Source organism: Phyllobates terribilis, unplaced genomic scaffold (genome assembly GCF_046119375.1).
Source record: "Phyllobates terribilis strain yellow unplaced genomic scaffold, ASM4611937v1 Scaffold_3__8_contigs__length_932513732, whole genome shotgun sequence".
Lineage (NCBI taxonomy): Eukaryota > Metazoa > Chordata > Amphibia > Anura > Dendrobatidae > Phyllobates > Phyllobates terribilis.
In genome coordinates this window covers 378,628,563-378,652,685 of record NW_027362763.1, presented here as the reverse complement: position 1 = coordinate 378,652,685, position 24,123 = coordinate 378,628,563, and the positions used below count along the sequence as shown (strand labels likewise).

Here is a 24,123-nt window from a genome sequence, read left to right as displayed (position 1 = left end):
TCTCGCCTGTACGCCTTGGTTGGGCAACGAACTTTGACCTCTGCCGCTAGCGTGTTCAGATGGGAATTTTTTTAAGAGTTCTGCAGCAAGGGCCTTCTGGTATTGCCCCATTTTTGTAGACCTCTCCACCTCAGGAATAAGAGAGTGAAAGTTCTCCTTGCAGCGGGGGTCTACACGTGTCACCAACCAGTAATGACTGTCACCCAACATTTTGACAATGCGAGGGTCACGGTTAAGGCAGCGTAACTTAAAGACTGCCATGCGTGCCAGACTGGTAACGGGCAAGATTTCCATGTCCTCACCAAGATGACGACTGACTATGCTCTTCTCCTCCTCCTCCTCTTCCTCCTCCCCCCTGTCCTCAGGCCACCCACGCTGAACCGATGGTATGACACTTGTACAGGTACTACCGTCTACAACGCATGATAGCAGCTCCTGTTCTTCCTCCTCCTGCTCCTCCTCCTCTCCCTCATTGTCCCCCAATGCACGTTGGGATGAGATGAGGCTGGGCTGTGTGTAATCGCCCGCTACGGCTTCTTGATCCATCTCATCATACTCTGGCTGCAATGCCTCCTCTTTAATTATCTGCAGAGAGCGTTGCAAAAGACAGACAAGTGGGATGCTGATACTAATGATGGCGTCATCGCCACTCACCATCTTGGTGGCCTCCTCAAAGTTTGTCAGGAAGGTACATATGTCAGACATCCAGGTCCACTCCTGAGGTCTTATGTGTGGAGTCTGACCTGAATATCGACAGCCTTGTTGCAGCTGGTACTCCACAACTGCTCTCTTCTGCTCACAGATCCTTTGCAACATGTGGAGGATAGAGTTCCAACATTTGGGGACATCACACACCAGTCGGTGTGCCGGAAGCTGCAAACGGCTGCTGCAACACAGCAAGGGCGGCGGAAGCTATAGCCGACTTGCGAAAATGAGCTGACAGGCGGCGTACTTTCACGAGCAGATCTGGCAACTCGGGGTATGATTTAAGAAACCACTGAACCACGAGGTTAAGCACATGAGCCAGGCATGGTACGTGTGTGATCTCACCTCGCCTCAGAGCCGCTACCAGGTTACGGCCATTGTCACACACGACCATGCCGGGATGTAGGTTCAGCGGTCTCAGCCACAGATCTGCCTGCTCTTTCACAGCTGTCCACAACTCACAAGCAGTGTGAGGTTTATCACCTAAGCTTATGAGTTTCAGCACAGCCTGTTGCCGCTTGGCGGAGGCAGTACTGCAATGCTTCCAGCTTGTAACTGACGTGGTGATATCTGAGATGGAGGCTGAACATGAGGAGGAGGAGAAGGAGGAGGATGCACAGGAGCTGTACACTGTGGTGGCAACTCTGACTGACATAGGGCCCGCAATCCTCGGTGTGGGGAGGATGTGTTCCGTCCCAAGGTCCGACTGGGTCCCGGCTTCCACTATGTTTACCCAGTGTGCCGTCAGAGAGATGTACAGTCCCTGGCCAAAAGCACTTGTCCACGTGTCCGTTGTCAGGTGGACTCTCCCAGTAACTGCATTGTTGAGGGCACGGCAGATGCTTTGGGACACGTGCTTGTGTAGTGCGGGGATGGCACACCGGGCAAAATAGTGTCGGCTGGGGACCGAGTACCGAGGGACGGCCACCGCCATAAGATTGCGGAAGGATTTCGTCTCCACCAGCCTAAAAGGCAGCATTTCCAATGCAAGCAGTCGTGAAATGTGCGAATTTAGGACTGTGGCCTGTGGGGCGTTAGCTGCGAATTTCCGCTTTCGTTCAAAGGTCTGGGATATGGACAATTGAACGCTGCGGTGGGACGTGGACGTTGATGCTGTTTCTTGAGAAACTGCCATAACAAGTGAAGACTGAGAGGAGGGGGCATCTTTACATGCAGTATGGACAGGGGATTGCCTTGCACACACAACAGGGGGTTCTATTGCACGCACAACAGTGGAAGAAGCAGTGGTGACACCCGCTGACACTGGACGTGGACCCTGGGTTTCGCCCCACAAAGTCGGGTGCTTTGCTGCCATGAGCCTGATCATGCTGGTGGTGGTCAGGCTGGTAGTTTTGTCACCCCTGCTGATGCTGGCATGGCAGGTGGAACATATGGCCTTTTTGGGGTTATCAGCAGAGTCTTTAAAAAAATTCCAGACTCTGGAAGACCTACCGCTTGTACTGGCAACGTCCCTCGTGTTGGTGTTATGGGGAACGGTTGCCTGCCTTCTGTCTGCGGCCACCACACTGCTTCTTCCTGTCTGTTGGGGTACTTTGCCTCCCTCCCCCTGTGTGCTGCTGGCCTCACTCTGCATGTCCTCCTTCCACGTTGGGTCAGTTACTAGATCATCCACCACCTCCTCCTCTTCCACTTGCGCACCACTTCCTGGCAATTGTGTCTCGTCATCGTCCACCTCTTGTGACAGATTGCCAACGTCGACTTCCTGTGGCCGTGGCTGTTCAAATATTTGGGCATCGCAACATGGGATCTCCTCTTCCACCACTTCAAGCGTATCAGGCGAGGGGCCCAAATACGGAAATGGACCAGTGAACAGCTCTTCAGAGTGTCCAAGTGTGGGATCACTTGCTGTCTGACGACACTCGGCATGGTGGGAGGAAGGAGCATCAGGGTGAGGAGGAGTATGCGGTCGAGACTCACGGCTACTAAGAGTTGACCGTGTGGAAGACAGACCGGAGGTGGTGGTGCCCAGGTAACTGGAAGTATTGTCTGCTATCCAATTAATAACCTGTTCACACTGATCAGTTCTCAATACTGGTGTTGTTCTGTGCTTCCCTAGTAATTCGGTCAAGAAGTGGGAGCGAGAAGATGTGGCTGTTGGTTGTGGCACATTTTCACCTTGACCACAGCCCTGTCCTCTGCACGAACCATCACCAGAACGTCCACTTCCACGTCCCTTGCCACGCGCCTTGCCCATTGTAAATGAAGTAAAATAGCTTACACTTGCACTATCAATGGAAAAAGGTTAATAAAGAGTAGATTAGAACCGTGGAAGAGGAAAACCACAGTTATTGTTTACTGGGGTATACCACACTTTTTTAAATAGAGATATTTGCGGCTGAACAGTGAGCGACACACTCAAACTGCTTTTTTTTTAGATACCAAAGGCCCAAAACTGGATAGTACAGCGATTTGACCCGTGGAACTGCGAAACCACACTGGGATGTCGGGCCTACACAAGACTATTTTCAACAGATATATTTTTGTGTCACAACAGTCAGGAGACACTACTGTTTTTCTTTACGGAAAAAGCTACCAAAACCTGAATAATAGAGATTTTTTACCGTGGAACAGCAAAACCACAGTTATAATTTACTGGTGTATACCAGGCTTTTTAAAATATATATATATTTGCGGCTGAACAGTGAGCGACACACTCAAACTGTTTTTTTTAGATACAAATGGCCCAAAAGTGGATAATACAGAGGTTTTCACCGTGGAACTGCAAAACCACACTTGTATTTCTCGGGCCTACACCAGACTATTTTCAACAGATATATTTGTGTCTGAAAAATCAGGGAGACACTATTTTTTTTTTTTTACAGCAAAAAATGCAAAAAGCAGGATAATAGAGATTTTTTACCGTGGAACAGCAAAAGCACACTTCTGTCTCTCTGGCCTACACCAGACTATTTTCAATAGATATATTTGTGTCTGAAAAATCAGGGAGACACTTATTATTTTTATACAGCAAAAAATGCCAAAAACAGGATAATAGAGATGTTTTACCGTGGAACATCAAAACCACAGTAATAATTTACTGGTGTATACCAGGCTTTTTAAAATATATATATATTTGCGGCTGAACAGTGAGCGACACACTCAAACAGTTTTTTTTAGATACTAATGGTCCATAGAACTGCAAAACCACACTTCTATTTCTCTGGCCTACAACAGACTATTTTCAACAGATATATTTGTGTCTGAAAAGTCAGAGGCACACTTCTTTTTTTGGGGGGGGGGCACCAAAAGGTTAATAAGATGGGTATTTGTACATTGTGAAGGAGGAAAAAAAAAAGAGGATTTAGATTAAAAAAAGGATTTTTCCTGGCCCCCGGGACCTGGAGCTAAGTCCAGCAATTTCAGCAAGAGGAGCAGCACACAGGACTGTAATGCAGCGTTTGCTGGTATAACCACTGCGTCTCCTATACAGCCTGCCTGCCTGCCTGATATACCTGGGATGGATATTAGGCCTGAGAAGGACTGTTTGTTTGATCTGGCAGCCTTTACAGACCCTACACTAACTATTTTGCAGAATATATCTCTCCCTAAATCAGCAGCGCTGTCCCTACACTGTCTGATCCGGAGCGACTGTGTCCAAGATGGCGGCGCCTGGTTTTAAATACTCGAGGTGACGCTGTGCGGCCAGCCAATCACTGTAATGCCCACAAACAACATGGCTGCGGCATTACAGTGACTGGCTGGCAATCCCTGCATGTTCATTGGCTCTGTAAAGAGCGCCAAACATGCAGGGCGGAGACCCGAGCTCCCGCCCGAGTAACCCGGAAATGCTCGGTGCTCGCCGAACATCCCGAATAGCGTGATGCTCGGGCGAGTACCGAGCAGTGTCGAGCATGTTCGCTCAACACTAGTTATAAGTGATTTAAAGTATAATATCCTAAACAGTTTCAGCAAAATGAAGATCAGCAAACCAAAATAATATTGAAGAAAATACAGAATGACTTATGGGATAGGACGTCAAGGAAAGGCCCCTACAAATGGAAAAGAAAAAGAGAGAAAAGACAGAAAAAATAAGAAATACCAAAAGAGGGAAAAAGAAAGGGAGGTAGGAGTGTGGGGGGGTGTATCAGTCTCAATACATATTTTGTCACAAATCTAGTGACATCAATCCAAAGCTCTTACTATATCCCATTCCATCAGAACAAACTATGAAAATCTGGAGAATCTTGAAATAAGATCTATCCACTCCAAATCTTCCTAAATTTGTCAGACGCCCAGTACAGTCAGCTGAAAGTTCTTCCATTTTGCATGTTAACTTTAACTGCAGTTAATCTACGGCATTGTGTGGGTGAGGAAGCTTCCAGTAATGGGGTATAACCATCCGGACAGCCGTTAAGCAGAAACGGAGGATATCTCTCTTTTGGGATCCTAGTGAAGAGGGTAATATTGAGAGAGTAGCAATTTGAGGTAACCCCACAATTGCATTCCCCAAAATCCATTGATAATTAGCAAAAACTTTCTCCCAAAATGGTTTAATCTTGGCACATTCCCACCATATGTATATCATAGAGCCTGTCTCACTCCCGCATCTCTAACAGATATCAGAGACTGCAGGAAAAATTGCATGTAGCTAAGATGGGTAAAGATACCACCTCATAAAGGTCTTGTAATTCTTCTCCTTTGCTGCCCAGATACTAGAGAGTTTATGGAAAAAAAGGAATCCTCTTTCCAAGTCCGAAGGAAACAAGCTCACACCAAGATCCCTTTCCCACGCTTGTTGAAATTTTAATTTTCTTGTTTTTCCCTCCTCACTCAATCCCTTATATATCATAAAAATAACATGTTCCTATTTCTGCAAGAACAACTTCTCAAAATAGGTGGGAACAAATAGCAATGTTTTATCAAAGTTGTGAACTGATAAAAAAGATTGTAGTTGCGAGTACTCAAACCACCTACGTCTTCTGCACGGAGACCAAGCCTGTAGAGAGCTGAAAGAATGTAACCTACTGTCTTCTAGCACATGAAATAAATAGATATCCTCCATTGCCCTCCAACCGAAAAAGGATCTGCTTAAATATCCAGTATGGAAAGATGAATTAAAGAATAATTATGTAAGTGAGCTAATTAGCCTGTCTGGGAATAATTTTCCCCTAAGTGTATGACACGCTTTAAGGGTTCCTTTAGTTAAGCTACAGTTTATCAGAGAGCCCAAATCACCTGAAATCCAAGGGAGGTGCCTCAAAGGAATAGATGATTCCTCCTGTCCCAAGCCCACCCACTGATTGGTACCTGAATGGAAATGCCAATCCAATAACCTCACAATGGAGGAAGCCTGAAAGTACATTTTAAAATGACGAAGACCTGTGCCACCCAATGATTTTGGCGCGAATGAGAGTTTGCATACCTATTCGAGGCTTATGTCTACCCCAAATAAACCCAACCAGAGCTGAGCGTAGCTTACAAAAAAAACTGAGGAGGGAAAATAAGGACCGTCTGGAAAATATACACAAAACGAGGCAAAATGTCCATTTTAATGGAGTTCTTCCTTCCAAACCAAAACAATCTCAGTTTTCTGTAATTTGTTAGATCTTTACAGGTTCTCTGTGACAGAGATTGATTATTAAGTTCAAAAAGTTTACTAGGCTGCAACAGAATGAGTAAACCCAAATATTTCAGTGCCTTAACTAGCCATTTAAAGGGGAACTTATCCATGACTCATAGGATCTCTTTTTGAGAAAAATAAATATTTAAAGTGTCCGATTTAGTATAGTTTACTTTAAAATTACTGAGGAATCCAAACCTTTCAAACTCACCCATCAAAGACGGTAAGGAAATTTGAGGCAGAGAAATGTAAAGGAGCAAATCATCAGCATATAAAACTGTCTTACATGTCTTAGATTCTATTGTATACCCATGTATTTTTTCATTATTTTTAATGGCATTAGCCAGAAGTTCCATTACTATCATGAATAGTAAGGGAGAAAATGGCCACCCCTGTCTAGTTCCATTTTTAATCTTGAAAGGTTAGGACAAGGAGAGCGATCCATTAACCCTAACTCGAGCTGTTGGTCCATTAAATAAGGTAAGGATCTTCTGTAAAAAATGAGGGCCTAAACCTATCTGCCTCAGAGCTTCTTCCATAAATCTCCAATGAACTCTGTCAAAGGCTTTTTCTGCATGCACAGATAAAAGACCATGAGGTATAGAATTGAATTTTGCCTTTGAAGTAATGAGTAATGTCTTAATGGTATTAACTCATGCCTCCCGTCCTTCAACAAAACCCATCTGATCATTATTGACAGGAAAAGGAAGCAGAGGGGCTAGCCTATCAGCCAGATTCTTTAAAAATATTTTGATGTCCACATTCAATAAGGAAATTGGCCTGACATTAGCGATGACTGAGGGATCCTTGCCTGGTTTATGAAGCACACTAATATGCGCTTCTAAGGATTGAGGAACAAAACATGTATTCTCATCTAGTGAATTAAAGGTTTTAGCCATTACTGGTGTAAGTTGTTCCCTAAAAAAATTGTAAAGTGCAGGCGTAAAGCTATCCGGGCTAAGACATCTATCCGAGGTTGAGGATTAAATGGCGGAATTTATCTCTTACACTGAGATCTCATCTTCCAATGCATCAGAGACAGAACTATTAAGGGTAGGTAATGAAATTTAATAGATATATTTTTTAATCCTACTAGATATGTCTAGAGGAGGTAAATCAGAGAATTGACCCTCATAATAAGAACAAAAAAGATTCGCTATTTCCTTCGGATTATTAATATCTCTACCGTTATGTGTCATAATACATGGGATATAAGTTGCAGAGGAACGCGGGAGGAGCAATCTAGACAGAGGTCTCCTACATTTGTCAGATACTTCATAGAAGAAGCGTTTAGTTTTTTCCCTTTGTCTAAGATATTTTTTATCCAGAATTTCTCTCAACTCACTCCTTTTTTTGATAAATCTGCTAGTGTGGATCTGGAGAGTGTTTACTTGTGTAAGGTGAATCTGACGCAATAACTAATCCACCTCCAAAGCCCTCTCCCTTTTAAGCCTCGAGCCATGCTTGACCAGAATCCCCCTCATAACGCACTTCAAAGCCTCCCATAGTAGGGGAGGCAAAGCTTGGTCAGAGGCATGCACCTTGATAAAAGAATTGATAGAATACCTCTACTCAGATGCACAAAGAGCATCTTTAAGAAGGTTATCATTCAATATCCAAGTACAAGAACGTTGGGCCAGAGAAGGAAGGGAAAGTGAAAGATAAATTGGAGCCTGGTCCTACCACAATATATCTCCGATTGTGGCCAGAACAAAGCATGGTGACTCAAGGGGGAAAAGTCTATGTGGCTGTATGAATCATGTGCAGGTGAAAAGTATGTGTAGTCCTTACCTTGAGGATTCATTATCCAAAAGACGTCTGTCAGTCGGAGGGCATGGAGGACCCGATTAAGAGAATGATGCTGTCTCATAGGAACTGTTCCCCACCCAGAAGAAGAAGCCACCATCAGATTCAGAGTAAAATTGAAGTCTCCACCTGCAATCAACGTACCCTCTGCAAAATCAGAGAGCGATGTTAGGAAAAGGCAGTAGGTAGGGATCTGATCCTTATTTATAAGATACTAGTTTTTATTGTTTATGTTGAATTTGCAATTTTTAATTTGAGAAAAACGAATCTTCCTAGATCGTCAATGAGTGTATCACTGAGAGAAAAGGCTAGTGATTTATGGATTGCGATGGAAACACCTTTAGATTTTAACTCTGGATTGGTGCTGTAGAACCAGCTAGTGAAATATCTTTCCTTTAGCATGGGGATATTTTTGGATTTAAAATGGATTTCTTGTAGTAAAAGAATTTGGACTTTTTTTTGCATAGAGTAGAGAATCTGTGAGCGTTTCTGAGGAATATTAAAACCTCGGACATTGAGTGAGTTAAGTTTGATGGATGCCATTTTGAGGACCAGGATAAAGGGCAAAAGAGAGGAAAAAAGAAGAGAGAAAAAGGAGGGTGAGAAAAGAATTGATTCCCTAACTGATCAGAAACAACTCCTCCCAGTAAATAAATGGATGAGGAGCCTTCCCAACCACTAAGGAAATATTCTAGGAAAGAAGTAGTAGAGGGTCACTCCCCCCCCAGAGCCTACCACAGACCCTATACATCATATTAGAAAATTATAAGATGCAAAACACATAATATACCCCATTTGAAAACAAACATAAACCATTTGCAGTTATTTACAGCAATTTCACTAAACATTAAAGGTTTGTCCTGTCGGACTCTTATGATCCCCCTCTTGTAAAGAACTGCCATCGTTTTACAGTAGGCAGATTAATTCTATCTGAAGTATAGGAGAACCAAAAGCAAGCAATCAGAGAAAGGATATTCATCAGTCCGTAGGAGGGGGTTCAATTCTCCCACGCTCCGACTTCCGATTCTCCCTTTAAGCCTACATATTGTCCCTCGCTGAGGACGAGTCACATCATACATTACAGGGAATATAAGTAGGCCCAGCCAGTCTGATGGTCACTTCGAGACAGAAGGGATTCCCAATCCTAAAGTAAACACTGGTAAATCTTCCGGACAGCATAGAATGTGTAAGGTACCAGAAAGACGTACTTGGGGATGAAAAGGGATGAATTTTTGTAATGTGTGGTGAGACAGGACAGGCATAACTTGAATAATATGATCCTGATAAGTGATAGAATCCAACTTGTGAGCTTTAGCAAGAATGTTTTCCTTTACTTTATATCTATGGACCTGGCATATCACATCTCTTTGTTTAGTTATATCAGTGCGTTTGGGACACAAGGACCTGTGAGCTCTGTAAAAATCTAAATTTGAATCTTGTAGAACGTTCAAAATAGCGTTGAATATATGTCATTAGGAATCTTCTAGCTTAGCCTGTTCCGCAGTTTCTGGGAGTCCTCTAATCCTGATATTGTTGCGTCCTCTGTTCTCAATATCATCTACAAGATCCGCCAGACCCTCCAATTGATATGAGTGAGATGCTAAATTTTGTTTATGAACATGTACTTTCAGTGAAATAGCTTCTGTGCACCCCTCAGCTTCAGATACCCTTTCTGTCAACTGCTGCAATTCTCCTCTTATAGCTGCAGCCTCAGATCTATAAGAGGGTTCAAGCCTAGAAATATAATTCTCCATATATTCTTTTGTTGGAATAGCACAAATATTGGCTTTAAGATCTTCTCATATAGTGTTTGCCTGTGCTGTATCTCCATGGGACAGTCCATCTGATTGTCCATAAAATGTAGGAGAAGGGCAATATGGAGCAGAAAATTAACTCCCTATTGAAGACCCAAAGCCTGCATTGAGAGAATATGCTGTGTTAATATGCTTCATAGCAGAGTTATTGGGAGCATGTGTCATGGAAGTCGGGGTCCAGGGACTATTCGTTTCATTAAGCACGCATCTTTCTGAAAGAAGCGCGGGCACCTTGTCCGCCATCTTCTTCACAGGAAGTCCATCTCTTGTAATCCATGGAGCCCCTTTAGAAGACGAAGCTCTGTATCCTCCCTCTCAGGTCATGTTGGACGTGACGTCTTTGCAGCAGGGAAGAGGTTAGTAATTCCCAGGGATCTTCAACCTCACACATTTCACATGAAGCACGCTATATAGTGTAGGCTGTCACCATTTTAGGTATCACTAGCTCCGGCATGGAGCCCGCCGAGCTTCTCAGAAAATGGAAACGCACAGACACAGGCACTATCGGAGGACATCCACTTTTAGGGCAGGTGCTTTTATGTTTCTTTGCTGGCATTTGGGGTCATCTAGCGTTATCAGTACAGGTCTGCAGTCATCCTCAAGGCAGGAGCTGAACGACATGCGCCCTCACTCCTCCATAGCCGTGACATGACCCGTGTTTCACACCAGTTTAAAGCAGCTTTAAGAAAATGGCCAGAGCTGGGAAGGTACTGGGGCCAAACCGGATGTGGTTATGCCTCCCCCTCAAATTCAGCAAAAGTACTTGCATATTGTATGCCAGAATTGTCCCTGGGTGAAATAACATTTCTGTCTACCAGCATGCCACTAATAAGAGGCAACAAATTCATTAAGTGGCATGCACCTCTTAATGAGTTCAGCACATCTTATTCCTGTATGGTCATGATTAAGACTGGTGTATGAAGCGCTAGACTTAATAAATCGTGTCCAAATATTTTTTTTTATCTTCTTTAATTTGCAAAATAAAATAAATTAATTATTAATTAATTATTAATTAATTAATTAATTGCAAAATAAAAGAATTCAATGAGAGTGTAGTTCGTTTTTCTCATGACTTTAAATATGTACAATCTCAGTGACTGGGACAGTATGCCATTTCACACAAAAGTTTTCTTCTCACAGATTTCAGAAATCATATATTGCTGCAAAGAACAGTGAGTCATCTAATGTGCTTTATTTGTTAAATTGTAGGATAAATTGATAATGTAGTAAAACTATTAAGTGGTTACAAATTAAATGGTGGCAGATGTGTTCTTGTGTAGCACTTATTCAATTGAATACAAGTAGCATTTCAAGTTTACCTGGAAAATGTTTAATATATAGAAATGTTCTGAAAGGAAGTACTGCTCTTTAAACATTTTCCATTAAATGAACAATTTATATATTTTCTGTAGGCACACACTGATTGCTTATGTTTTATGAATTGAAGCTTACAGAAATGAAAAACTGAAAAGTTTCTTTTTGCAAATGTCTAATTTTAGGACAATATAATTTTTTTAAATGCACACTATTATATTTTTCTGTACAGAGCTGTAAAACTATGTGAAGAAAAACCTATGGGGCTCTACTGTAACTATCTTTGCCTCTGTCTTTATTTGGGAAGACTATGCTAAGTTCTATCAGATGCCGCTTTATTATAGAGCTAGAACTTATTCTCCTTAGGCTGGGTGCCCACGTAGCGTTTTACAAGCGTTTATGCTGCGGAATTTCCGCAGCATAAATGCTTGGGAAACGCTTGGTAATCCGCCCCCCATGGTCCCCAATGACAAGCCGCACTTTCAATGCCCATGTTGCGGATTTTTCCGCAGCGTTTATGCTGCGCTCAAAAATCTGCAGCATGTCCATTAATTTTGCGGACACGCAGCGTAATCGCCGCCATTGACTTGCATTGGACCGCGTGATATCTGCATCACTGCATTTGCACATGCGGATATCACACGGTTCAATGTGCGGATGGTACCCAAGTCTGGAGGAGAGAAGACTCTCCTCCAGACCCGGGTACCATAGAAACTGTAAAAAAAGAATTTAAAATAAAAAATAAAGTTTATACTTACCTTCCGATGTCTTCCCGGTGTTTTGTCTGCTCCGTCCGGTGTCTTGCAATGTTCGCGTTGATGTGAAGGACCTGCCATGATGTCACTGAGCCATGTGACCCTTCACATGGTTCAATGATGTCACCGCAGGTCTTTCACACCCCCGCAAGCAGTGCAAGACACCGGACGGAGCAGACAAAACACCGGGAAGACATCGGAAGGTGAGTATAAACTTTATTTTTTTTATTTTTCACCATTCTTATTCTTTTTTTTAACTAACTTGGTCACACAACTATAAATCCATGCCGGCTGCATGGATTTATATAGTGTGAACAAGTTGTCAAGCACTTTTCCAAGTGATGCTAAAATCGCTTGGAAAAGCGCTTGATAACCCACATGCAGAAATGCATGCAAAGAAGCTTCACAAACGCTTCTACCTGGCGGGAAAACCACATTTAAAATCCGCATGTACAATCCGCATGCGTTTTTCCTGCCAGGGAGAAGCGTAAAAAAAATGCAGCATTTCTGCATCGTGGGCACTTAGCCTCAATATCCCACTACTTTTAGGCACAGTGTGGTGGAACATAGTGTCCCAGCATGTTAACTGAATTTCCTGCGACCTTCTTTTTGCATAGTCCTCATTCTTCGGTTCAGTGTTTTTTACAGCAGTATAAAATAAAGCTTTTAAATAAAGTTGTTTTCATTATACTGTAGATAAAGTTGTCATCCTGACATTTTACATATTTTCTTCAATGATTGCTTTGCGTTTGGTGTTTGGATATTTAGTTTTAAAGAGCAAAATAATGAGGTAAAAACTCCATTAGCAATAAATTTACAATAAAATTGCCAACGATTAGTGTTGAGCGAGCACTAAAATGCTCGGGTGCTCGAAGCTCGGGCCGAGCTCACTGTGATACTCGGGTGCTCGACCCAAGCAACGAGCCCAATGTTAGTCTATGGGAGACCCGAACATTTTTGCGGCGGCTCCCCCGGCAGTCTGTAGAAAGCCTAAAAAGTGCCCAAAACGATAGTGACAGTGCTCAAATGACATGGGGACAGCATGGGGATCGCCCCTGGAAGCATTTCTGACCCCCAGGTCACTGCTGTCAACAACGTGGTCAGAGGTATTAAGCCACTTTTACAGGCTCACAATAAAACGTTCAAAAACGAAAGTGAAAGTGCTTTCCTGTGAAATATGTTAACCCCTTAACAACCATGGGTCTTTCTGTTTTTGTGTTTTCCTTTTTTGCTCCCCTTCTTCCCAGAGCCAGAACTTTTTTAATTTTCGTTCAATATGGCCATGTGAGGGCTTATTTTTTGCGGGACGAGTTGTACTTTTAAACACCATCACTGGTTTTACCACATCGTGTGCTGGAAAATGGGAAAAAAATTCCAAGTGCAGTGAAACTGCAAAAAAAATGCAATTCCACAGTTGTTTTTTGGGTCCTTTTTTTACCACTTTCACAGATTGCTAAAACTGACCTGCCATCATAATTTTCCAGGTCGTTATGAGTTCATAGACACCAAACATGTATAGGTTCTTTTTTATTTAAGTGGTGAAAAAAAAATCCAACGCTTGCTAAAAAAACAAAAAAAAATGATGCCATTTTCCGAGACCCTTAGCTTCTCCATTTTTCGGGATCAGGGGCCAGGTGAGGGCTTATTTTTTCCGTGCCGGGCTGACGTTTTTATTGATACCATTTTGGGGTAGATCCGATGTTTTGATCGCCCGTTATTGCATTTTATTGCAAAGTTGTAGCGACCAAAAAAACTTAATTCTTGCGTTTAAAATTTTTTTCTCGTTACGCCGTTTACTGATTGTATTAATTCTTCTTTTATATTGATAGATCGGGCGATTCTGAACGCGGAGATACCAAATATGTGTATGTTTTTTTTTTTTATATATATATATATTTTATTTTGAATGGGGCGAAAGGGGGGTGACTTAAACTTCTATATATTTTTTATTTTTTTTATTTTTTAAAAAACTTTTTTTTTACACTTTCTGCTTGCTTCTATAGTCTCCAGAGGAGACTAGAAGCAGCAGTTGTCTGATTGCTTCTACTGCATACAAGTGATGAGCAGATCGCTTGTATGCAGGAGAAATGCTCACTTGCTATGAGCGCTGACCACTAGGTGGCGCTCATAGCAATTGAGACATGACAACCACAGGCGTCTGCTGCAGACCCTGAGTTGTCATGCCCACCCATTGGTGACCCGCGATCACGTGACGGGGTCACTGATGGGCGGGGCTTAGGACTACCGGAAGCGCGAGTTAAATGCCACTGTCAGAGATTTAACATGTTAACAGCCGCGGGTGGATTGCGATTCCAATAATCAGCTGACATGTGCTCGCTTCAGTGCGGGCTCACCGCCGGAGCCCCCGCTGAACCGGCCTTCCCGACCTGGTGCGTACTATTACTGACCAGGTCGGAAAGGGGTTAAGGAACATCCTTTCCAGGGTAAAGACTTGTGTATAAGGTAAAATAAATGACCAAAAACAAAAATACTCCTCCACACCTTGGGCTATGTTCACAAGTAGCATTTTTTATGCGTTTTTGCACGTTTGTATTGCTTTCAACCGTGACAAATGCATTCACCGGGAAATGTCATTTTAACATTTTACAACCTTATCTGGCCATGTGCTGTGTGACACATGCATACAGTGCTAAAAAGACATGGGAACAGCATGGGGAAGACCCCTGGAAGCATCTCTGCCTCCCAGGTCACTGCCTAAAAGTGTGCCCATCAGAAGTGATCCTTGCCGCATCAGAAGATGCAGACTTGCAACTATCCCCGTGCAAGTCCTTGTCCCAGGGCAGTGTTCAATTGTACCTCCCCCATAACTTGCAATACAAGCGCAAGTATGCAGCCTGCCACCCACCCACCCCCAGGCTGCAATACCATACTGCTAGCTTGCTTGCACTTGAAATTGGGCCTTTTAGGCATGTGGAGGTGGAATCTGGCCACCACGTCATGGCTGCGTCGGTAGCCTGGTATTCATACTCAGTCCCCAGCCGCCCGGCGGCCGGGTGTCCACTCTTGGGCCCCAGCCGCCAGGGGGCGGCCGGGTGTCCATACTCAGTCCCCAGCCGCCCCGCGGCCGGGTGCCCACACACAGTCCTCAGCCGCGTGGGGGTGGCCGGGTGTCCATAAACGGTCTCCAGCCGCCCCTATTTGTCCCGGTGCGCCTTATACACAAGTGCGCATACCAAAACATTACCTGTGCCCTCCCCAGTGCATTTAGTGGGAAGGACAGCCTAACCACAAACACGTGGACAAGTGAATGTGGCCAGGAATGGTCCATCTCACTGACGCCTTCACACTGGGTTAATATTGTGGAAGCCGGGACACAGTTGGACACTGGGATGCAACACGTCCTCCAGACATAGAGGATTGCGGGTCCTGGGTCAATCAGGCTTCAACACAAAGTTCAGAAGGTAGACAGCAGCAGTGGTCGGCCTCCTACACAACGAGTAAATTATTCATGATCATGAGGCCATCCACCTCCTTAGCTTTCTGTTCCTTGGAATGCAAGCGCATGTATGTAGTAGCAGCTAGGCCTGAGGTGGTCAGCGTTTTGGCGCATATTCTACCTCCTTCGAGGATTGCTGGATGTTTTCCTGCTACTATCCCAGTTCTATGACTCCCATTAAAAGAAAGCTTCAGGTGATGAATGATGGATGAGGTGGTGGCAAAGGAGAAAGAGCAGGAGGAACAGGGACCATTCACATCAATATCAGGCCAGCCAACCACACATGTCTTGTAGGATATGTTTCTGTACCAAAAGGAGCAGTTCAGCTACACAGTTATAAGGCATGCAGTGAATGCAATGCCTACGAAATATTTCGAGGCACTCCAATGCCCCTTGGAAGTGACATGGAGGTCAGAGGGCCTTAACTAAACCGTTTTTTCCATTTATAGCAACTGGGTCTCCTGTACACTGTTGGCCTAAGTAGGGAATGGAAGGCTTTCCGAAAATTATTAGGCACTGCAATGCCCCTTGAAACAGACGTGGATTACAGCGTATTAAAAACCTTCTACCCATTATTGGGGAGTGGGTCTCCCTTAGTGTTCGCCTATGCATTGAAAAGCAAAAGCTGACAAAAATTAGGAGGAAATGCTATGCCCGTTGCAAGAGTCGTGGAGGTTAGAGGTAATTAAAAACAACATGTCAATGCCCCTTGGAAGAGCTGTGGAGTTCAGAGTGGTTTAACAAGACGGTTTTAATGCCCCTTAGAAGAGACGTGGAGTTCAGAGTGGTTTAACAAGACAGTTTTAATGCCCCTTGGAAGAGATGTGGAGGTCACAGTAGCTTAACAAGATGGTTTTAATGCCCCTTGGAAGAGACGTGGAGTTCAGAGTGGTTTAACAAGTGTTAGAACTCTCCTGTTAGGTTTTTTTTAGTTTGCTGGTCACATGACCATTTTTGCCTATTTAATCCGGCTCCGCCCTCCTGGTCTTGCTGGACTTCATTGTATTTACTACTCTTGAGCTAGCTTGGTGCTCTGTTGCCGTTCTCTGTTAGTTTTGCTAGGTCTTCTGACCTCTATGCTTTTTGTTGTGTGTTTGTCTTTGACTGCTACTATTTCTGCTAGGAGGTGTCCAACTTATCCCAGTCCCTAGTTCTTGTAGGGATCCCTCCCTCACATCTATAGGTCTTCGTACAGACTAGCCGAGGACTTTAGCGGGTCTGATCGCAGGATCAGGTTCCCCGAGGTTCCCCGTTACATCATAGGGATCTAGTTTAGTTCTATTGTAGGGACAGATCTCCTGTCTTTCCTTAGTCCCTGTAGCAGATCATAACAGTAAGTCCAGCCCTAAAAAAAAAAAAAAAAAAAAAAAAAAATTCTCTAAGGAAAGACCTCCAGTTTTCCATCATGGTCTCGGTTCAAGATTTGGCTCAACGCCTGCAGGGACTCTCTCTGGAGGTGGCCAAGCTCCAACAACACGTGAGTAGCTGTTCTGGAGCACATTTTGTGGAACCTAAGGTACGTCTGCCTGATTTATCTTTTGGCGAACAACAAGATTTTTTTTCTTTTAAAAATGCTTGTTTATTGTATTTTCGTTTGAGACCCGGATCCTCTGGTGATGAATCACAGCGCATAGGGTTCATAATGTCACTTTTGCGCAAAGATCCTCAGGGATGGGCCTTCTCTCTCCAACCTAGTGATCCGTGCTTTAGATCAGTGGATAGGTTTTTTTCTGCTTTGGGTTTATTGTACGATGATCCTGATCGTGTCTCATCTGCTGAGTCTGAATTGAGACGTTTGAGGCAGGGATCAGGTAATGTGGAAAAATATTGTTCTCACTTCCGTCGGTGGTCTGCCCAGGTGGGGTGGAAGGATTCAGCTTTGAAAAGCTTGTTTCTTGCAGGGCTAGGTGAAAGGGTTAAGGATTTACTGATTGCTTATCCCACACCTGGAAACTTGCAGGAGGCAATGCAATTAGCTATACGGGTGGACAGGAGACTGCGTGCAAGGGTTAATGAGAGCAAATCCTCTGCTATGTCAGCTCCGAGTCCTGAGAGGGTCTGTGCTGACAATGGAGAGCCGATGGAGATTGGGGCGATGGCACCCCGCTCTCAGGAAAAAGACCGCAGGCTTTCTGAAGGCTTGTGCTTCTATTGCAGAAATTCTGGTCATTTTATTAAGAACTGTGTGCTTCGTATGAAGAAAGAAAAAAAAATGGTCAGTCATGCACGTATTGCCTGTTTAAATTCTAAGGGAGTATTCCTATCTGCTACTACCGCTGCTCAGGATGAATTAATTGAATTTCGGGTATTTGTGGATTGTGGTTCTACTCTGAATGTGATTGATGGGGGATTCTTGGAAAAACTTAGATTAGTACCTAAAACTTTGTCATCCCCTTTTGCTGTGGTTTCTGTTGATGGCTCTCCCTTGAAGAGTGTTACTCATAAGGTCTGTGAATTTCCCCTCACTATTAATGGTATTCATCAAGAGAATTTGGATTTGGTGGTATTGGATAATTTGCCTTCTCCAGTAATATTGGGGTTACCCTGGTTAAAATTGCACAATCCTGTACTGGATTGGTCTACCAATGAAATTAAGTCCTGGAGCCCTAAGTGTTATGACAAGTGTTGTAACGGACGTATTGCTGCTTTGGACTCCGTTTTGGAGGATGAGATTATTAAAGCTCAGGAGAATGCCCCATCTAGCACTCCCCATTGGAGGTTGTTTGTGCCTAGGACCTTTAGGAGAGATTTGTTTGTTGAATGTCATGAGTCTCGGTTGGCAGGTCATCCAGGAATTTCTATGACCAAGAGACTTGTGGGTCGCAGTTTTTGGTGGCCTGGATGGCAGAAGGAAGTCATTAAGTGGGTGCGCCAATGTACTGTGTGTGCTAGATCCAAGTCATCGCATGCTCCTGCTGCGGGGTTGCTTTGCCCTCTGGAGGTTCCTAGTGCACCTTGGACACATCTGGCTATGGACTTTATTACTGACCTTCCCCCCTCTGAAGGTTTCACGGTCATCTGGGTGGTCGTGGACCGTTTTAGCAAGATGTGTCACTTGGTTCCCTTCATCAAACTGCCTTGCGCTAAGACACTCGCTAAGGCCTTTGTCAAGGAAATTGTCAGACTACATGGTGTTCCTACTGACATTGTTTCTGATAGGGGACCTCAGTTCGTGGCTCGTTTTTGGCGTGCCTTTTGTGACAGGTTGGGAGTTCATTTGTCGTTTTCATCTGGATATCATCCTGAGTCTAATGGCCAGACAGAAAGGAAGAACCAGGATGTTGAGCAGTTCTTGCGTTGTTTTGTGGCAGACAATCAAGAGGGGTGGTCTGAGTTTCTGCCACTTGCTGAATTTGCTCTTAACAACCATACATCCTCTTCTGCTGGGCGTTCGCCTTTTTTTTGTTGTTCTGGGAGACATCCGTCTTTTGGGTCATTCTCCAAATTGGTTTCGGCTGTGCCTGAGGAGGAGAGTTTTTCCGGTGATTTGGAGAGAGTTTGGACGGATGTGCGTGGTAATCTTCAGGAGGCTAACAAAAAATCTAAGAGGTACTTTGATAGGAAACGGCAAGAGGTTTTGTTTGCTGTTGGTGACCTGGTTTGGTTGTCCTCTAAGAATCTGCGATTGAGGATTCCTTCTAAAAAATTGGGTCCCAAGTTCATAGGGCCCTTTAAGGTGCTTCAGATAGTTAACCAATCTGCTGTTAGGTTGGAGGTTCCTACGTCCTGGAAGATTAACCCGGTGTTTCATGTTTCTCTGTTGAAAAAAGCTGATGTGTCGGATGGTGACGCCTCTGCCACTGTTCCTCCGGTGGTGGAGGACGGGGAATATGAAATTTCCCGCATCCTAAATTCTAGACGGTATAGAGGGAGTTTGCAGTATCTCGTCGCTTGGAAGGGTTTCGGACCTGAGGATAACTCATGGGTGAGGGCGGATGATGTTTCTGCTTCCAGACTGGTCAGAGCGTTTCACAGGAGGTTTCCTGGTAAGCCTGGGCCTAGGGGATCCGGAGGATCCTCTTATATGAGGGGGTACTGTTAGAACTCTCCTGTTAGGTTTTTTTTAGTTTGCTGGTCACATGACCATTTTTGCCTATTTAATCCGGCTCCGCCCTCCTGGTCTTGCTGGACTTCATTGTATTTACTACTCTTGAGCTAGCTTGGTGCTCTGTTGCCGTTCTCTGTTAGTTTTGCTAGGTCTTCTGACCTCTATGCTTTTTGTTGTGTGTTTGTCTTTGACTGCTACTATTTCTGCTGGGAGGTGTCCAACTTATCCCAGTCCCTAGTTCTTGTAGGGATCCCTCCCTCACATCTATAGGTCTTCGTACAGACTAGCCGAGGACTTTAGCGGGTCTGATCACAGGATCAGGTTCCCCGTTACATCGTAGGGATCTAGTTTAGTTCTATTGTAGGGACAGATCTCCTGTCTTTCCTTAGTCCCTGTAGCAGATCATAACAACAAGACAGTTTTAATGCCCCTTGGAAGAGTGGTGGAGGTTACAGTGGAATAAAAAGACAATATCAATGCCCCGTGGAAGAGACGTGGAGGTCACAGTAGCTTAACAAGATGGTTTTAATGCCCCTTGGAAGAGTGGTGGAGGTCGCAGTGGAATAAAATGACAATATCAATGCCCCTTGGAAGAGTGGTGGAGGTTACAGTGGATTAAAAAGACAATATCAACGCCCTGTGGAAGAGACGTGGAGGTCACAGTAGCTTAACAAGAACCTTTTAATGCCCCTTGGAAGAGTGGTAGAGGTCGCAGTGGAATAAAAAGACAATATTAACGACCCTTGGAAGAGACATGGAGGTCACAGTAGCTTAACAAGACGATTTTAATGCCCCTTACAAGAGCCATGCAGTACAGCATATTACAAACATAAGTCCCATTATTGGGGAGTGGGTGTCCCATAGTATTTGCTTATGCCTTGCAAGCAAAAGCTGCCAAAAATTAGGAAGGGGGAACTTGCAATGCCCCTTACAAGAGCCATGCAGTACAGCATATTACAAACATAAGTCCCATTATTGGGGAGTGGGTGTCCCATAGTAATTGCTTATGCCTTGCAAGCAAAAGCTGCCTAAATTTAGGACGGAGCAACTTGCAATGCCCCTTACAAGAGCCATGCAGTACAGCATATTACTGGTAACGGGCAAGATTTCCGTGTCCTCACCAAGATGACGACTGACCATGCTCTCCTCCTCCTCCTCCTCTTCCCCCTCCCCCCTGTCCTCAGGCCACCCACGCTGAACCGACGGTATGACACTTGTACAGGTACTACCGTCTACAACGCATGATAGCAGCTCCTGTTCTTCCTCCTCCTCTCCCTCATTGTCCCCCAATGCACGTTGGGATGAGATGAGGCTGGGCTGTGTGTAATCGCCCGCTACGGCTTCTTGATCCATCTCATCATACTCTGGCTGCAATGCCTCCTCTTTAATTCTCTGCAGAGAGCGTTGCAAAAGACAGACAAGTGGTGGGATGCTGACACTAATGATGGCGTCATCGTCACTCACCATCTTGGTGGCCTCCTCAAAGTTTGTCAGGATGGTACATATGTCAGACATCCAGGTCCACTCCTGAGGTCTTATGTGTGGAGTCTGACCTGAATATCGACGGACTTGTTGCAGCTGGTACTCCACAACTGCTCTCTTCTGCTCACAAATCCTTTGCAACATGTGTAGGGTAGAGTTCCAACTTGTGGGGACATCACACACCAGTCGGTGTGCCGGAAGCTGCAAACGCTGCTGCAACACAGCAAGGGCGGCGGAAGCTGTAGCCGACTTGCGAAAATGAGCTGACAGGTGGCGTACTTTCATGAACAGATCTGGCAACTCGGGGTACAATTTAAGAATCCGCTGAACCACGAGGTTAAGCACATGAGCCAGTCATGGTACGTGTGTGATCTCACCTCGCCTCAGAGCCGCCACCAGGTTACGGCCATTGTCACACACGACCATGCCGGGATGTAGGTTCAGCGGTCTCAGCCACAGATCTGCCTGCTCTTTCACAGCTGTCCACAACTCACAAGCAGTGTGAGGTTTATCACCTAAGCTTATGAGTTTCAGCACAGCCTGTTGCCACTTGGCGGAGGCAGTACTGCCATGCTTCCAGCTTGTAACTGATGTGGTGATATCTGAGATGGAGGCTGAACATGAGGAGGAGGAGGAGGAGGAGGAGGATGCGCAGGAGCTGTACACTGTGGGGGCAACTCTGACTGACATAGGGCCCGCAATCCTCGGTGTGGGGAGGATGTGTTCCGTCCCAAGGTCCGACTGGGTCCCGGCTTCCACTATATTTACCCAGTGTGCCGTCAGAGAGATGTACCGTCCCTGGCCACAAGCACTTGTCCACGTGTCCGTTGTCAGGTGGACTCTCCCAGTAACTGCGTTGTTGAGGGCACGGTAGATGCTTTGGGACACGTGCTTGTGTAGTGCGGGGATGGCACACCGGGCAAAATAGTGTCGGCTGGGGACTGAGTACCGAGGGACGGCCACCGCCATAAGATTGCGGAAGGATTCCGTCTCCACCAGCCTAAAAGGCAGCATTTCCAATGCAAGCAGTCGTGAAATGTGCGAATTTAAGACTGTGGCCTGTGGGGCGTTAGCTGCGAATTTCGGCTTTCGTTCAAAGGTCTGGGATATGGACAATTGAACGCTGCGGTGGGACGTGGACGTGGACGTTGATGCTGTTTCTTGAGAAACTGCCATAACAAGTGAAGACTGAGAGGAGGGGGCATCTTTACATGCAGTATGGACAGATGATTACCTTGCACACACAACAGGGGGTTCTATTGCATGCACAACAGTGGAAGAAGCAGTGGTGACACCCGCTGACACTGGTCGTGGACCCTGGGTTTCGCCCCACAAAGTCGGGTGCTTTACTGCCATGTGCCTGATCATGCTGGTGGTGGTCAGGCTGGTAGTTTTGTCACCCCTGCTGATGCTGGCATGGCAGGTGGAACATATGGCCTTTTTGAGGTTATCAGCAGAGTCTTTAAAAAAATTCCAGACTCTGGAAGACCTACCGCTTGTACTGGCAACGTCCCTCGTGTTGGTGTTACGGGGAACGGTTCCTGCCTTCTGTCTGCGGCCACCACACTGCTTCTTCCTGCCTGTTGGGGTACTCTTCCTCCCTCCCCCTGTGTGCTGCTGGCCTCACTCTGCAGGTCCTCCTTCCACGTTGGGTCAGTTACTAGATCATCCACCACCTCCTCCTCTTCCACTTGCGCACCACGATCCTCCTCCTCACTTCCTGGCAATTGTGTCTCGTCATCGTCCACCTCTTGTGACAGATTGCCAATGTCGACTTCCTGTGGCCGTGGCTGTTCAAATATTTGGGCATCGCAACATGAGATCTCCTCTTCCACCACTTCAAGCGTATCAGGCGAGGGGCCCAAATATGGAAATGGACCAGTGAACAGCTCTTCAGAGTGTCCAAGTGTGGGATCACTTGCTGTCTGACGACACTCGGCATGGTGGGAGGAAGGAGCATCAGGGTGAGGAGGAGTATGCGGTCGAGACTCACGGCTACTAAGAGTTGAGCGTGTGGAAGACAGACCGGAGGAGGTGGTGCCCAGGTAACTGGAAGTATTGTCTGCTATCCAATTAATAACCTGTTCACACTGATCAGTTCTCAATACTGGTGTTGTTCTGTGCTTCCCTAGTAATTCGGTCAAGAAGTGGGAGCGAGAAGATGTGACTGTTGGTTGTGGCACATTTTCACCTTGGCCACGGCCCCGTCCTCAGCACGAACCATAACCAGAACGTCCACTTCCACGTCCCTTGCCACGGGCCTTGCCCATTGTAAATGAAGTAAAATAGCTTACACTTGCACTATCAATGGAAAAAGGGTAACAAAGAGTAGATTAGAACCGTGGAAGAGGAAAACCACAGTTATTGTTTACTGGGGTACAGCACACTTTTTTAAATAGAGATATTTGCGGCTGAACAGTGAGCGACACACTCAAACTGCTTTTTTTTTAGATACCAAAGGCCCAAAACTGGATAATACAGCGATTTGACCCGTGGAACTGCGAAACCACACTGGGATGTCGGGCCTACACAAGACTATTTTCAACAGATATATTTTTGTGTCACCACAGTCAGGAGACACTACTGTTTTTCTTTACGGAAAAAACTACCAAAAGCTGAATAATAGAGATTTTTTACCGTGGGATGGCAAAACCACAGTTATTGTTTACTGGGGTATACCACACTTTATTAATAGAGATATTTGCGGCTGAACAGTGAGCGACACACTCAAACTGCTTTTTTTTGAGATACCAAAGCCCAAAACTGGATAGTACAGCGATTTGACCCGTGGAACTGCGAAACCTCACTGGGATGTCGGGCCTACACAAGACTATTTTCAACAGATATATTTTTGTGTCACAACAGTCAGGAGACACTACTGTATTTCTTTACGGAAAAAACTACCAAAAGCTGAATAATATAGATTTTTTACCGTGGGATGGCAAAACCACAGTTATTGTTTACTGGGGTATGCCACACTTTTTTAAATAGAGATATTTGCGGCTAAACAGTAGAGATGAGCGTTGTTCTACTCGAACTGTTCGCCAATCTCAAATTCGAGCTGTTTTGGGCGGTGTTCGAGCCGTTCGGCGAACACGAACGATTTGAGAAAAATTCGGCTGTTCGAGGTTATGTTCGATAACTGTTCGTGCACCAAAATC

At 45.0% G+C, this 24,123-nt stretch overlaps 1 protein-coding gene across 2 annotated transcripts in view; it reads right to left on the bottom strand.

Annotated features, from left to right (window-relative positions):
• The window catches only part of HCRTR2 (hypocretin receptor 2), a 239,398-nt gene that overhangs the window by 38,477 nt on the left and 176,798 nt on the right, over positions 1-24,123 (bottom strand). The window contains exon 4 of one of the 2 annotated variants that reach the window (XM_073675426.1): positions 8,078-8,239. The exons of the other annotated variant lie outside the window; for it this stretch is intronic. Coding sequence (XP_073531527.1) covers positions 8,078-8,239 — 162 coding nt within the window. The remainder of the gene's footprint in view (positions 1-8,077; positions 8,240-24,123) is intronic. 2 annotated transcript variants of the gene reach the window in all.